The sequence below is a fragment of the Ochlerotatus camptorhynchus genome, unplaced genomic scaffold, assembly GCF_037179485.1.
Source record: "Ochlerotatus camptorhynchus isolate MF236.1 unplaced genomic scaffold, CSIRO-AGI_Acam_v1.1 ptg000155l, whole genome shotgun sequence".
Classification (NCBI taxonomy): domain Eukaryota; kingdom Metazoa; phylum Arthropoda; class Insecta; order Diptera; family Culicidae; genus Ochlerotatus; species Ochlerotatus camptorhynchus.
Window position 1 is genome coordinate 457762 of NW_027040645.1, and position 17513 is coordinate 475274.

The 17513-nt window shown below is 40.5% G+C and overlaps 2 protein-coding genes across 5 annotated transcripts in view; both read left to right on the forward strand.

Annotated features, from left to right (window-relative positions):
* Hnf4 (Hepatocyte nuclear factor 4) overlaps positions 1–2267 on the forward strand; it is a 92138-nt gene extending 89871 nt beyond the window's left edge. For 3 of the 4 annotated variants that reach the window (XM_065222059.1, XM_065222057.1, XM_065222060.1), the window contains exons 6-7: positions 1429–1565; positions 1628–2267. In XM_065222059.1, coding sequence (XP_065078131.1) covers positions 1429–1565; positions 1628–2106 — 616 coding nt within the window. In that variant the 3' untranslated portion in view covers positions 2107–2267. The remainder of the gene's footprint in view (positions 1–1428; positions 1566–1627) is intronic. The other variant, XM_065222058.1, reaches the window with a different exon arrangement.
* Positions 1–17513, forward strand: part of LOC135701311 (uncharacterized) — a 71232-nt gene that overhangs the window by 39327 nt on the left and 14392 nt on the right. The window lies entirely within an intron of this gene.

Sequence of the window (17513 nt, forward strand, 5' to 3'; positions counted from 1 at the left end):
GCACCCACAGATCGTCTGCTACACTAAGTACTTCTTGGCAATTTGTTGACCTTCTTCTTCCGGAACTTCTACTTCTTGGCAAATTTGTCGACCTTCTTCTTCCGGAACTTCTCAGGAACATCCAGGTTGGACTCCAGGTACAGCTGCCTGGTGCGGGATTTGGCCACCGTATTCTGTTTATCGGTTCGGTTAGGCGCCTTCCTTACCTTGAAGACATGAAGTCCGGCCCGCTTCATTGTCTGCTGGACGAAAGATACGGAAGAATTAACCTGCTTGGCTGCGTCCCGAATCGAAAGGTTCGGATTGCGCTGGAAGTAATCCCTCACCTTCCTTGCGTTCACGGGGTCGGTCGTCTTCGCTTTACTTCCGCTGCCAGCTCGCCGCTGGGTCTTCTAGGTCTCCTTGAACGATTTTACCACACGGGACACGGTCGAATTGTTGATTCCAAACTGTTTCGCAATCCACCTGTGTGACTGGCATGGATTTTCCACGACCACTCCCATAATTTTTTATCGAACCGCTTTTTGCTTGGAAGTCATCTCGATGACCACTTGACAGATTGTGACGAGATTTTACACATGTAAACATTACACTCTATTTAAGCACACCAAAAACCACAAAAAAATAAATATGATTAAACTGCTGTATATAAAACAACAACACTTCACTCCAAAACAAAAAGCTCATAATTTTTGGCTAGCGGCGCCGGTGGTGTAGCGTGACTGCCTATCACTCCAAGGGCGTGGGTTCAATCCCAGTCCGCGCCGTCGGGATTTTCTGAGGCATAAAATCTCTGATCACGCCTTCCTTCGTTAAGCCGTTGGTCCCCGGTCCATGAGCAATGGGTGGATAAGTAGGGTCCAGGTGTGGGAGCTCCCTGGCGTCGGTAACATTGATACTCAGTACGGAAAACAAGATCGACGGAAAACAAATAAAGGAAAAAACATATATTTTTGGCTGCAGGTTCATCAACCATTTATTTGATATCGGTATTGTATTGGGCTTATTTGGTTGAGTATGTAACAAGTTAGAGCTAATTATAATTAAACGCCCATTTCTTAAAAAATAAAATTTTCTTGAAAAACATTTAACCAAAGTATTTGAAATTTTTCTCATTTGTAATTATAATAAAGATCTTTCATAAACCGCTAATTTTACTTAAATCCGTCCAGGCACTACGAAAAAATGTGAAAAATGAGCTTTTTACTAAAACTACTCTAAATTCATGCCGGCTCTGCCAATAAAGTTTAAAACAATACCGACATATCCATAAATAGCTGTTCAATCACTAGCCAATATTTCAAAATGTTTCAAAAATTGGTCATTTAGGTGAGATACATTGTAACTACTTAAAAATACATTTCGGTCGTTTTTTTTTTATTTCAGTGGTTGAAATTTTATTTCAAATAATAATATCTTTATTTACAGGGGTCGTTTTGGAGAGATTTTGCTCTTACTACCAGTGCTACAATCAATAACATGGCAAATGATACAGCAAATAGAGTTGGCAAAGATGTTCGGGGTAGCTCACATCGATAGCTTGTTGCAAGAAATGCTACTAGGTGGTATGTTAAAGTTGCAATTAAGCAATCGAATTCTGTTTTTCGAATCTTATTCTGTTATACAGGTGAAACTGTTGAAAATACAGCCCCAGCAACATCCCCGTTGAATAGCTTCACGAATAGCAGCAGCAGTCCTCCACACATGATAACTTGCGATGATCATCCACGGCCATCAAATGCAATGGATACATCGCGCAGCAACCCTACTACTACTTCAAACTGTGACACAATCGATTCAGAAACTAACGATGGGACTACTAACATGATGACGCCAACAATGATCGAAGACATAAGTAGTTATAGTATGCCCCAAGCAACGAATCATTTCCAACGAGAAGAAAACGTTCAAAATTACATGCATCAATCAAACGATGATGTTTATAGCAATCCATACATTTCACCAACGTCTTCCGGAATGCACCCTGTACATGCATCGGCCAATCGGCACCCTCAAACAAATGTCTTATTACCTGTTAATCAGTTAAGCCGTGAAGAATACCTTAAACTAGAGTTAAAACGTGAACCTGAAGCTAATGGATATTGATTTGTTGATTTTTTTGTGATGTTCCTTTACTAATCATATAAATTAGCGAAGGATGCACATTTGTTGTTGTTAGGATTTAGTTACTGGAAATGATGGAATTTAAGAAAAGTCTCTTTTCAGAGGTGGCTTGCGCAATAAAATAGTTGTTATTTTTGATTTTATTAACTTTAATTTGAATCTCTTCGATGACGACAAGGAGGATGGGTGAATTCGCCAAATCAACTAGTAAAATACTTTTGCGGACTCTCGTTTGCTCCAGTCTAGAGATTGCTGTGTGTGTAGCCGATCAGTTCTCAGATGTGTTTTTAATCACTCCAAGCCCCATTATATTTATTAGTTAGTTAGTTAGTTAGCTGGGTAACAAATAAGATGCGTGTTCTCACATTTTCTTTTATTTATTTATTTTATTTATTTATTTATTTATTCATCTGACTTTTTGTCGTCGTGATGAATGTGATGGGGAAAAGCCAATTTAAATGGCGTAAAAAACCCATATCTTTTCACAATACAGTACAAACATGACAAAACAAGCACATCCGCAGGGCTGTTACAACAGGCGGATTTGTCGCGGATTTGAACTTTCAGTTGCGAAAATCGCGGAAACATTAAATGATGTCGCGAAAATCGCGAAGGAACTGATGTGCTGTCACAAAAATTGTGGAATTCATTGTAATCTTTCCGTCCCGGATTATTTTGCTGCCATCAATTTTGTTGTGCATTTGGCTCTCAATTTTTTACCGGTTCAAACCAAACACCCTGCAAATAATCGAAAAATGATCTCAATTCCATAAGTCACACCGGATTTACACGGAAAAATCCCTAGTCTGTCCAACGTGAGACATTTTCATGATTTTTTATTTTATTTCCAATATGAACATACCATTTTTCCTTGTCAAATCATGAACGAATCGAATACATGCGAGTAATTGCCATGTATACCGGATATTCTAGGTTCTCCAAATCGTCCTGGAGTTCAGTTGATTTGTTCTACTATATCAACCAAGACTGCAATAATGTCTGTAGTATCGAAATATGTCCTAACAGATTCAAAGTGTCTATGTGGATCGTGCCCGACCTATTGCTACGTATACAAGATGTTATAGGTTCTGAAATCATTCTGGAGATCAGATTATTTTTCTACTATATCACCCAAGACTAATTCAATATCTGTAGTATAGAAATATGTCCAAACAAATTTGCAGAGTCTATGTGGACCATGCCAACCTATTTCCGTGTATGCCAAATGTTCTAAGATTTACAAATCGATATTATCCCAGTCTTTGTTGATCTTGTAAAACAAATCATCTGAACTGCAGGACGATTTGGAGAACCTAGATCATCTGGTATACGTGGAAATAAATCATACATTTTATCCATATAGACACTTTGAATCTGATTGGACATTTTTCGATACTACAGACATTATTGCAGTCTTGGTTGATCTAGTAGAATAAATCAACTGATGTCCTGGACGATTTGGAAAACCTATAATTTCCGGTATACATAGTTATAAGTCGTGCATGATCCTTAAAGTCACATATATACGATTCGGTTATGATTTGACATCGAAAAGGTTCATATTCGAAATAAAAAATATCATGAAAATGTCTCACCATTGGACAGACCCCAAGGAATATCCGTGTAAATACATAACCGCAACGTGACCAACAAGTGTGACTTATAAAACTCCGTTAATTTCTCGATTATGTGCAGGGTGTTTGGCTTGAATCAGTAAAAAATTGAGAAAACTAGAGCCAAATTAACTACAACATTTAGGACAGCAAAATACGTCAGAGACGCAAAGGTTAATTTTCAAAAAAAAAAAAATGCATTTCAAATGAAAATGCATTATTTTTTAATAATGTTTCATCAAATCTAGGCCGGTATTATTCAATAGAATCTCATAATGTAAGGATGTTTTATTAAGTTCACTAATTACTCAAAATTTAAACTATACATAAATAACCCAATATGATACATTGTTATTTTTTTCAATTGCATTTTTTCAAAATGCAATTCAGTCAGTCTACGCTTAAATGTTGCCACAGTAGAGTTGAAGTCGAAGAGGATGTAGACTTCGTTGAACCTAGTCGACATAAAGCGGACAGGATCATGAAGGCCATACAAGGAGTTGCGGGGCTCAAGCAGCAAAAAGTTTCGTTGACGAAGTAATCGTTCGACGTTCAGGAACGTAAAGGTTAAGTTGACCTAGTAGCTCCGGTGTGTCAGTTTCTCCTGTGAGAAGTTTAGCTACAAACACCGCTTGGGCATCATTTCGTCTCTGCTCAAGCGTCTGCAGTCCCAATAATCTGCATCGATCTCCATATTGTGGTAGGTTTAACGGATCTCGCCACGTCGTAGGGCATATCTCACAAATTTTCTCTGAATTGCTTCGATCCTACCAGTCCAGGTTGACTGGTACGGGCACCATGCTACAGAGACCGGAGGCAGAGTAACATGGTATGACCTAAAGTCATGGAGAACTTCTCCATGACATTGAGTATGATCATGATCGCGCATGTTGTTGTAAAGATCCAGGCTTTTGTGGAAGCGAGTGTGAAACGTTTAATAAAAATAAATACCGTGATCACCATACTACGCCACCGCCGCTGACAATTTTGAGCCGTGATCATTTTTGATACGCCACCGTTATAATTTTTGGATACATTAAAATCTTGTTTTTTTTTTGTTTCTCTTCAACCACTGCACAAAATTGTTCACAAAATGGTATCTGTACCATAGATTGGAGTTTTAGAATCGGTCAACTGGCTCCGGAGATACGACCAAAACATGTTCAGGTGAGTACGTATCCAAATAAATCACATGAGAATTCGAGTACAGGATTAATGTAAGTCATTATAAGTAACCAGGACTACATTGTTTTCATCCAGACATCTGGTACTCCTGAGCAAGTGGTCAGAGCCTTACTTGAGCCAAAGCCCATCATGCGAAACTTAGTCACATAATAGTTTATAAACAGTTTTTTTTTCATTGCTGGACATACACAATGCGCACACAGTTCTAAAAAGTAGTGGCTTACCCTCCCTACACAGCAAAAAAATAATTTTGATATCACATCAAAGTGGATGCACTACAATCATGTCGAAAATTTCATGTAATTTTTATGACCACATAAATAAACAAATGCAGTAAAAGCAGCGTAATGTCAGTTCATGCATTGTATTAATGATAATTTTGTCCTTTTTAGCAAGTAATATTACACCATATTTTCGACATGATTGTAGTGCATCCACTTTGACGTGATATCAAAATTATTTTTTTGCTGTGTACTAACAAAAATCCACCCTTCCCGTGACACTTGAGGGGTCGTAGAGTTCTCTCTTAAGTAAGTGTCGGACTAACATTCCTCCCCTTTCCCCATCAGATGCAAGGACGTGGAAATCCTTTTTTAAGAGGTAGTAATTAATCACAAATTACTATCTAACAGCAACGGATGAAGGTGGGTCTCCTTGATTACAGTTTGGAGCTCGTATCACCTACGACATATGTGCAATCTGGTTTATGCTATGCTATGCTATTTTATTCGGTGTATTTTTACAGAAGGATAACGTGGCCTCCCGTCGTCGGTAAAGCCGCAGCTACAAAGCAAGACCATGTTGGAGGTGGCTGGGATTGATTCCCAGTCCGGTTTAGGAATTTTTCGGGTTGGAAAATTTCTCGACTTTCCTGGACATAATAGAGCATGATTGTACTTGTCATACAATTATACTAATGCAAAAATTGTACAGGCATCGAAAGCTCACTATTGATAACTGTGGAAGTGCATCTAGAACATGAAGTTGAGAGCACGTAATAAGGGGCCATTGAATAATTACGTAAGAATTATTTCCAATATTTCAACACCTCCCCCCCATTGTAAGGCATAGTAAGATTTTTCGATACCGTCCGATCTTATGGATCTGATAAGATCTTACCAACTTTTTTTTATAAGATCGGTTTTTTGAAAGAATCGGCTTTTTTGGGGATCAAAACAACATTTTTTTTATTTGAACAGCCATTTAAACAAACAAAACAAACAAAACTTAAAGAACTTCACAGATTAACAGGTTTTTATGCGGATATAGCTATGAGTTAATTTATTATAATATATTATATATATAACTAAAGTTTTCATCTTACGGTGGGTTCTTTTTAAAAAAGGAACACACGAACTACATGGTCTGACCACTACATACGAAGTTCTCTTTTTTTTTTTTTTTATTCTTTATTAAAGATATTTTTAGCCTTAGGCTAGTTCATCTCTCTACATACGAAGTGATTTATTCTCTATCATCAAAGACCTAGCTACCCTGCTCTTTTCCCAAAAACTGCTAGCCTTGCACCTAGTAACGATGGTCCGATCGTCGTCCGTTGCATTCCTGGATCGAGTCCGTCTTGGTGCTAACATCCGAGCCGTCCATGTGACCGTTACTGGGTTGTGATATTGCTGACTGCGCTGTCTCGGTGCGAGCGCGTGGTGTTGTACTTCAGTGTGTTGTAGCTGGGGTGGATCCGTGATTAACTCGTCCCCGTTTAAGTATTGCTCGTCGCAAGCTAATTCCTGCCTTCGCAAATTGTCTGTATTTGAGGAGTCCGAAAACCAATATTGCTAACATAAGGGCGATGATGGTGCAGAGCGATGCGAATCCAAGTTTTGAATTTTTTTTTTTTTTTTTTTAATAATTCGTTTATTTTTCCAGGCTCATTTGCTGTAGCTTTGCGGAGCCGATATTCATTGTTTAGATAACAAAATTACTTAAAACTAACGTTAGTAAAGCGGGGGCCGATTACTCGCGGCTATCTCGAGGTTAGGGGTAACAAATTGTAACAAATGGATGGCAGGGTAGGGATTGTGAACACAAGGTTTGGAGAGCAATGTGCTCTTGATCTCGAACTAGGCGACACTCTGATGAAAAAGACAAACATGGGGGTACACCGATGGGTAGCTAACAACTTGGGAGAACACAAGATGACACTAACTTCTAAATCCTCAAATCTATCCGTTTTAAAAACACATAAATTAAATTCAAATAGTCAAGGTCTCGGCTCGCCAAGACATCTCTAACGGGTATCGCGGGTTGTTTTCCTCGGGCCCTGAGGGATGTGGATAACTCAGATCTGGCAACACGGTGTAAGGTACACGACCAAACAACATGCTCGATATCGTGATAACCACTGCCACACGCACATAAATTGCTGCCTGAGAGCCCAATTCGATAGAAGTGCGAGTCTAACGAGCAGTGATTGGACATAAGCCTTGAAATAACGCGTATAGAGTCGCGGCTCATGTCCAACCCTTTAAACCATGGTTTGTTCGACACCTGTGGGAGAATAGAATGTAACCATCTTCCCAATTCACCATCATTCCATTTTTGTTGCCAACTGATGAGGACTTGCTGGCGAGCAATGGAGAAAAATTCGTTGAAGGCGATTTGTCGCTCAAAAATATCGCCTTCCATAGCGCCCACCTTAGCCAATGAGTCCGCTTTCTCATTACCCGGAATTGAGCAATGAGATGGGACCCAAGCTAAGGTGATAGTATAGGAGCAGTTAGATAAAGCACTCAGTTTAGATCGTATTTCAGGCAGGAAATACGAGGAGTGCTTCATCGGCCTCATTGAACGAATAGCCTCCAATGAGCTAAGACTATCCGTAAAAATGAAATAATGGTCAGAAGGTAGTGAGGCAATTCGCTCTACTGCGTAAAATATAGCTGCGAGTTCCGCAACGTATACGGAGCATGGTTTCTGCAGTTTATATGAGGCGCTATGAAATTGATTAAATACACCAAATCCAGTGGAAGCATTTATGGTTGACCCATCTGTGAAAAATCTTTTATCGTTACTTACATGGTGGTACTTGATTGCAAAAATTGAGGGAACAACCATCGACCGATGGTGATCTGGTATTCCATGGATTTCTTGCATCATGGTCAGATCAAAATTTACAGAGGAACTATAGAAGGCTTGGAAGCAATCACGATTGGAGATTAATGAAGAAGGACCAACCTCCAGCGTCATGTACTCATAGTACAAACTCATGAATCTTGTTTGAGGATTTTGGTCGAGCAGCTTCTCAAAGTTTTCTATTATCAATGGGTTCATTACTTCACAACGGATAAGAAACCGGAAGGACAGTTCCGCGAAACGATCTGTCAGTGGAAGAACACCCGCGAGTACTTCGAGGCTCATCGTATGCGTGGAGTGCATACAGCCAAGCGCGATTCGGAGGCAACGGTATTGAACCCGTTGTAGCTTCAGGATGTGTGTTTTTGCCGCGGATTGAAAGCAGAAGCTACCGTACTCTAGGACCGACAAGATGGTTGTTCGATACAACCTGATCAGATCTTCCGGGTGTGCTCCCCACCAAGTTCCAGTAATTGTACGAAGAAAATTAATTCTTTGCTGGCATTTTTGTTTCAGATACGCAATATGTTTTCCCCATGTGCATTTGGAATCGAACCAGACACCTAAATACTTGAAAGATATACTTTGAGTGATTGTTCTACCCTTTAGTTGAAGCTGTAACTGTGCAGGATGATGCTTCCTAGAAAAAACAACCAACTCAGTTTTCTCCGGAGAGAATTCGATACCCAGCTTGATAGCCCAAGTAGACAAATTGTCTAAGGTATCTTGCAATGGTCCTTGCAGGTCCGGTGCACTTGGCCCTATAACGGACACAACGCCGTCATCTGCAAGCTGCCTTAGCGAGCAATTTTCATCAAGACAACCATCAATGTCTTTAACGTAAAAATTATAAAGAAGGGGGCTTAAACATGAGCCCTGGGGGAGACCCATGTAACTAATTCGTGAAGTTGTCGAGTTTCCATGAGAAAAGCTCATATATTTCTCAGACAACAAGTTGCTCAAATAGTTGTTCATAATTGGTGAAAGCCCACTATCGTGGAGTTTATCCGAAAGGACATCGATACAAACAGAATCAAAAGCCCCCTTAATATCCAAGAAAACTGAACCCATTTGCTGTTTTTGCGCATAGGCCAGTTGAATTTCAGTTGAAAGCAACGCAAGACAGTCGCTCGTTCCTTTGCCTCTCCGAAATCCAAATTGCGTATCTGAAAGTAAACCATTCGACTCGACCCATTTGTCTAGACGAAAAAGAACCATTTTCTCCAACAATTTCCGTATACACGACAGCATCGCGATGGGACGGTACGAGTTATAATCCGACGCGGGTTTACCAGGTTTTCGAATGGCGATAACTCTTACTTGCCTCCAATCATCCGGAACAATGTTGTGCTCCAGAAATTGATTGAATAAGTTCAACAAGCGTCTCTTCGCGACGTCTGGGAGATTTTTGAGCAAGTTGAACTTGATTCTATCCATTCCTGGAGCTGAGTTGTTACATGAGAGGAGAGCAAGTGAGAATTCCACCATCGAAAACGGAGAATCTATTTCGTTACTACCCGACGGACTATCACGAACGTTGGTTTGAACCGACACCGAATCCGGGCAAACTTTCTGCGCGAAGCTGAATATCCAACTGTCTGAGTACTCCTTGTCTTCGTTGACCGGTGATGACGCGTTGCGCATTCTCCTGCCGACATTCCAGAGTGTTCTCATCGAAGTCTCTCTCGACAAACCATCGACGAACCGACGCCAGTAACCGCGTTTTTTGGCTTTAATCAAGCTCTTAAAAGTTTTCTCGAGGTCGGTGTACCGCTCGAAATCCTCGACCTTACCGTGTTTGCGGAAGCGTTTAAACGCGGCGGACTTCTCGCTGTTCGCGTCGGTGCAATCCTTATCCCACCACGGAGTGAGAGGTCGTTTGCGAACGAAAACACCCGGAACGCGTTTCGTCTGTGCTTGAAGAGCGCAGTCAACGATAAGTCGCGATAAAAAGGAGTACTCATCCAGCGGAGGGAGTATCTCAACCGAATCAGTACCACCGAGAACCGCGGACGCAAATTTTTGCCAGTCGATGTTTTTCGTGAGGTCGTACGCGATGTCAACCGAGCGAGTGGAAGATGAACCATTGGTAATAGAAATTTTGATTGGCAAGTGGTCACTACCGTAGGGATCTTGAATTACTTTCCACGAGCAATCCAACGATAGTGAACTCGAACTGAGGGAGAGGTCTAATCTACTTTCTCTTGCTGGAGGTTTGGCCACTCGTGTTACTTCCCCAGTGTTTAGAATTGTCATATTGAAGTTATCGCAAAGGTCGTATATCAGGGTTGAGCGGTTGTCATCGTACAGTTCCCCCCAGCCTGTACCGTGGGAGTTAAAATCTCCTAATATCAACCGAGGCTCAGATAGAGCTGAGCAGATATCTGAGAGACCTTGGCGAGAAATCGCAGTTCTTGGAGGAAGATATACTGAGGCAATACTGAGGCTTTTACCTCGAATATTTACCTGACATGCGACAACTTCAATGCCTGTCACGGAAGGCAGATCGATTCTATGAAAGGAATGGAGCTTATGAATCCCGAGAAGCACCCCTCCATACGAATCTGCTCGATCAAGGCGAATAATGTTAAAATCGTGGAAAGGGAGATCGGTGTCTGAAGAAAGCCATGTTTCACAAAGAGCAAATGCATCACAAAGTGAGTTGTGAACTAAAAATTTGAATGTGTCAAGTTTCGGTATAAGACTTCTACAGTTCCACTGAAGAACAGAGATCATATCCCCGACCTCATTCGGAAAATTATCCATCAAAGGATATGATCGATGCAAGGAAGGACCACCTAGAAGCTAGTTGCTTCAAAAGAGTTTTCACGAATGGAAGCACTAAATTAATAATGTTCTGAGTTGAGTCAGAGACGTTGAATATATTGAAGATGCTCTCCACAATTTCAGAAAACGTGAACATGGCATCATGTTCTTGCTGATTATTCAGCTGTTTTTCTGGCTGAAAAACTGGGATATCTGGGGTTTTAGATGATCCCGGAAGTGGCGGAAAGTCCTTCTTAAAATTACAAGATTTAAATCCCGGTGGTGGGGGTTTCGGTACATTTCCGCTACCTCTTAAATTTGTCAAGGTAGGTTGGTAGTCCATACGAGAGGCCTTACGAGGTTTTTGGGTGACGTTTATTTTGGACCGCTTCCTCGTGTTGCCATTAAAGACAAAAGGACTACTCTCACCCACCTCTGAGTCAGAGCCCTGATCATCATCTGGCAGGAGGTGGAATGTGTTGTTGCTTTTTGGGGTGGTTTGGGAAGATGAAGCGGTCGTTTTTAAAATTTCTGCTAACGAGCGCTTAGAGCGAGCTTGCAAAGACCGCTTTAGTTTTTCTCCCTGCTGTTTGTACTTCGGGCAATCACTCAGAGCATGCGGAGCATCCTTACAGTAAACGCATTTTGGGGTAGCATGACAAGGACCCTCCGTATGCTCCTCCCCACATTGATCGCACCGCGGTTTGTTGGAACAAAAGTCCGCGGTGTGACCTAGTTGTTTGCATTTCAAGCAATTCATTACCCTCGGTACAAACAAGCGTACAGGTAGTCGAACCTTCCCAATTGTGACGTAGTCAGGTAATGCCGATCCTGAAAAGGTCACACGAAACGAATCTGAGAGGGTATACTTTTTTTTTGTGCCTATGTGCGACACTGACTGCAGTTGAATGCAGTCCAGTATCTTGACTTTCGGGAGGGCACGGTTTTTGAAAATGCCGAAAGATTCGACTTGCAGGAAATCCTCACAAGTCAGACTCGATTCGGTGACCACTCCTTCAATTTCTACGTCACAACTGGGGACGTAGACTCGATATTCGATCGAAAAAAGCTCACAGGCAACAATCCGGTTTGCCTGTTTCAGGTCATCAACGGTAACGCGCAGTTTGTTTGACGTTACCTTAAAGATATCGGTTACGGCCGAAAAATGTTTTGTCAGATCCTTCGAAATCCGAGAAATATTCAAAGGTTTTTGTTTGGGCCGGAAAAAAACAACCCACGGACCTTTTGAGTCGCTTGGGTAAGCTTTATGGCGGGGGGTCGCAGAAATTTTTAAGGGAACGGTTGGAGTAGGGGGAACAGGTGGACGAGGGGGCGATGGTGGAGAAGGGGGGGCAGGGGGTGAAGGAGGTTGTTGCTTAGACATCACCTTTGGGTAAGCTCCAGTGCTCGTTTTGGGGTCCGAAGTAGAATCCCCTGAGGTATCCATTTCCTCTTCAGTGAGAAGCAGATTTTCGAATGATGGAGATTTGACAGACTCATCATCGGAGATATCTGCTAGCGAAATACCCCCGCCATCATTGGTTTCATCCATTGCGGGGTCTTAAGTACCTCCGCAACAGATTTCGACATAAAAAAGGAAATATATATATATATATATATTTATAGAGAGAAAAAAAAATAATAAATAAAAAAAAAATAAGAAAAAAAATAAACTTATCCAAAAAATATAACGGTAAAAATAATACTTAATCCAACAAAGCAAAAAAAAAAAAAACTTTAAAATGGAAAAAAAATAATGCCAGGAAAGTTAATCAACACTATAGGGAGATTAATCAACTTGCAAAAAAAAAAAACAGTAAATGAAAAAAAAGAGAAAAAAAAAATGAAAATTTTTTCAGGAAAAAACAAAAAGGTGTCAGAAAAGTTAATCAACACTGTATGGAGATTAATCAGGTTGCGGAGAACGGAAGATAACCGTTTGTTACTTAACTCTCCACACAAGCGCACGGAGTGTGGCTGATGACGATGATCTATCCTGATGTGAGAATGATGGTGATGATCGTTCTATTGTTGCCCTCGAGTGTTTGCAACAAAGCACCGGCTGGCTCGCCGGCTGGTGAACTCGATGACCTTGAGTTTGCCGTTTCGTGATGCGATGAAACTTGTTGGTTAGAGATGTACAGCTCATCTGCCGGACTCGGCCGGAAATGACTGCTTCCTTTCTCGAACGATTGAGCGGCAATTACAATTCCGCGATGCTCACTGCACTGTTGTATACTACAACACCACTCAGTATGAAAGCGGATTGAAAAAAAAAACCTCAATAGGGGAAAAAAACTAGTACCGATTACGGAGTGCAAGCAATACTTGACCGAAACAGTCGAGCGTTCGATGTGGAATGAAGTTTTGAATTGAAGTCCACTGTTTTTAGCTGATGTCTGCTTTCTAAATTGAGTTCGTGTAATGCCAAAAGGTTAACGTGCTTTTGGTAGAATTGTGGAATGTTCGAAACGAATTTCGTAGTTTTCAAATAGCTATTTTTATGTAGATTGAGCAGTTTCTGAACGTTACCAGATAGATACCGGATGACGTTTTGGCTTTGATGCCACAGGTGCTGTTAAGGTTCAATTTACTTTGATGCTATTTGGAAAATTTCAAAAGCAGTTTTTTCCGACGCATTATTTCAGATTGCAAAAAGCTTCCTTTTGATATTTTACACAAAATGACGCGAGCTTTTTGCAATCTAAAATAATGCGTCGAAAAAAACTGCTTTTGAATTTTTTTAAAAATGCATCAAAGTAAATTGAACCTTAATGGGTACGTCTTGGTGAACGGTTACCACCAACAGTATTCCTGGTGTTATCATTCTGGTTTCCGATGAGGCGGGTTTTTCTGAAAATGGACATCGATCTTGTAGTCCTCGTATAAGTGAAGTTTCGCAGGGATTATCCCTTATGTCGGTAAGTTGCCTCCTTTCGCAAATTGTGGTTTTGTCGTTGCCTCGGCATGTTGAGGCGATGGCAAAAATCTGCTCCGGGTGGACGAAGAATTCCTTGTATAACAATTTTACTGTATGGTTCCGTAGCGGTAAAGGTTCGACGATAGCTTTTTAGGAGATTGTTGGGATGAGTCTCGGGATATTTACGCAGATGATAATGGATGTTCCTCGATGGAGTACAGTTGTAGTCATGTAGCTGCTGACATCGTCTAGGTATTTGGTTTCTATTCCCTGACTAAATAATTATAGCTTCTATTTCTTTTGGTGTCATTATAAATTTGTTGATAATATTTAGTTTTGCTAATAAAATGGCGCATTCTATAGTTTTCAGATTTTCCAAAAATAAATCTAACTGAAATATAATAGATATTTTATCATGCTCTGTAAGGACATAGTTACAAACAAAATGGTATTCTGGACGTTTTCCTGTTTTTAAATATTTTCGTTAATTAAGCTAAGTCTATTTTCGAATTTCGAATTAATTTTTATCTGTTTGTTATTTTCTGTAATCAATGTGTTTCCTGACTTTCTAATCTTGCCTATGTTATTATTAATAGTTTCTAAATCGTCAGCATCTAAATTGCCTGTTATGTATTTGATTGTACTTTTTAAAATGTTAATTGATCTTTTGTTTCTGTATAATTTAATGTGGAGTGTGCTCAACATAAATTTGATTTCGTTGAGTTTATATTGGATTATGCTGGAAAAATCGCTCGAAGTATTTTTTAATTGACTAATAGCATTTTCACTTATTAATATAGATGTCTCGAATTGTGCAAAGCCTATTACATGAAGTAACCTATCGTATCCAGCAACTATTCTTCCCTCCCCCTTTGAAGAAACAACGCTCCTGCGTTGTTAGTTATATCGTGGATTTGAATGGATGTAGGATGGGAAGGGTCGGAGAATGTTAATGTAAGGTATGGGAAGAGGGTCCAGTATGTGTTCGTCATGTCTTTTCTGCAATGATATTTTTTTTATATTATTAGTATTTAACTTATTAATAGTATTTTTTGTTAATAAGTTGGGGTTGTTTTAACTTATTAATAGTATTTTTTGTTAATAAGTTGAGGTTGTTAGAGGGTATAGGATGTTTTTGAAATTATAAATGTTTTTTTTTTATTTATTTACGCAAGTGCGCATAAGCTGGTCGCGAGGTTCATCCATCAACATTACCAAGGCATCTGTTGATTTCTGGTAATGCGGCTCCTGACAGCGGCTGCACAGGCCAGCTCGTATAAGCTTTCGATTATTTTAAGCCACACAGCGGCAGCTTCTTTTGACTGTCTTGTTGTTCTTTTTGTAGTGTTTTCCCCAGAGATTCAAGTTGTATGAAGCACAGACTGAAGAGTATCTCATCTTTAGTTTTTTCGTTCATCCTAAAAATAGAAAGGCATTAGATCCGTTTTACGTTTTCCTTATGTATTTCTCGGCCAGTCTTCCTTTGTTTTCGACAACTTTGACTGGTAAATATTTAGGTTTCGTCTTACGCTTTATGCCCTGTACCTTTAAAAAGCAACCTGATCTGGAACTAGATCTGGTGCTGGTTCACGTTTCCTAAAGGGTGTCCACGATGAAATTGCCACACACAAAATTGATTCGCAAAATTCGAGTTTTCATCCGATTGCCATCAAATTTTCAGGGATTGAGAAATAACTATTAAACTTCATTTTACCATTTTACTCGTATTTTATTTACAGTCCATACGCAAATGCCCGCACCTTGGCCTTAACCCCGGCCATAAGATTCTGCACAACCTGTGAATCAACCGTTTTTTGCATGTAAACCCATACTTTCTTCAGTTCCTCGACTGTCTTCACTACCTTAGGTCGTTTAAGAAGGTGCTGCTTCATAATCGCCCAGTACTTCTCGATGGGGCGGAGCTCCGGAGTGTTGGGAGGGTTGAACATTTTCGGCACGAAATTGACCTTATTGTCCGCATACCACTTCAGCACGTCCTTGGAGTAGTGGCATGAGGCCAAATCCGGCCAGAAGATTGTTGGGACGTTGTGGGCCTTCAGGAGAGGAAGCAGCCGCTTCTGGAGGCACTCTTTTATGTACACCTGTCCGTTCATCGTGTCCTGGGTCACGAAAGGTGCACTCCGCTTCCCGCACGTGCACGTGCACGTACCTTGAACGTTCGAAGCCCAGCCTTAGTTTTGGCCTTCTGGACAAAACTTCGGCTTAGATGCAGCTTCTTAGCCACATCCCTAACGGAGGCGTTCGGATTTCGGTTGAAGGCCCCAACTACGCGGTTGTGATTTTTGGTGTTGTACGGAATACTTTTTCCTTCACTTCTGGGCTTCCGATCGGTGGTCAACCGTTCCTCGAACCGCTTAATCACTCGCGACACCGTGGAATTCGCGATTCCCAACATTTTAGCGATGGAACGATGCGAGAGATCCTTGTTCTCGTGATGAATGCGCAAGATTTTATCACGCACGAGCTGTTCTTTCGACTCCATTACCGCGAGTTTTGATCACAGGACTTTAAAACTTGCAGGATGTAAATAATGCACTATGAACTAAATCCACCCAAATTTTCATTAAATTCTACCCAACGGTTAAAAAGTTAGAGCAATTTCATAGTGTGGCAATTTCATCGTGGACACCCTTTATTGTGATATTCAAAACTCTTTTTTTGTGTGTCTTGTCATGTGCTAGAATAATCTCGTCGAAAACCTTATCTCTTACCTTTATTAAAAGTTCCCTATCTAGAGGTCTTTCTTCATGGTCTTTCAAGCCTTTGAAAGCTTCTCTAGGCTTTAATTTAATTGATGAGTGAACAGTATTATTATACTGAGCACAAGCAACATAAAATATCTCTTTTGTGCTCAATCCTTCATAGTTAGGTTTTATGCACCTAAAATTTTCTCCAATAGTAGAATGGTATCGTTCTACAAATCCATTAATCTTACTATGATTTGGTGGTGTAAAGATAATTTCTACGTTGAGATTGTGGAGAAGTCAACGTACCTCGACGGATCTCAATCCCGGCTCATTATCACATATTATCAGTTTCGGTATTCCAAAGGTTCTGATGAATTTTGTTAATCCTTTTCTTATGTCTGTGATATTTCGTGATTTAATATGAATTAGTGTACCGTATCGCGAAAATTTATCAATTGCAGATAGGAAACATATCCTTTCTGCAATGTACACATCAATGTGTACTATATCGAGAGGCTGTTTGGGTTCGGTGTAGTGCCCAGGGGCCTGGCTAGCGGCCATGTTTTTGATGCTATCATCTGCTCTTGTCTTTCTGTTTATAATACGATTTTCCGTCCCTTTCCACCATGTATACGTCAGGCGGGCCGTATTTAAATAAGGCCCGTGATGTTGCCTACTGTCAAACGTATAGGATTGATATAGGCTTGCCAGCCCCCTGGTAGTGCCTAATTCGATCTTATAGGGGTGTCTGTCGTATTTGTTTTTATGGCAAGTAACACAAAGTTTTATCAACAATCAATACGAAACTAACGATTTTAAATTGGCTCACCACTTTAGTAGCCTATTGGTCCCAAGCAAACGATTAACGTACCCTATTCTAGTTGAAATTCTATTACTACACTATGTTTGTTTTGATTCGCTATGAAAGTTTGACAGATAACATCAGGGGTGTGTGGATTCATGCAGAACATGCAGGGGTGAGTGAAATAGCTTGGGACTGCTTGGGACCGTTGTTCTGGTACTGAGTGAGCCAAAAATAATAATGATTTTCTTCGGGACCCAGTGGTCTTAGAGTTACCTCTATGGTTTTATGGTGGGCGTTATCCG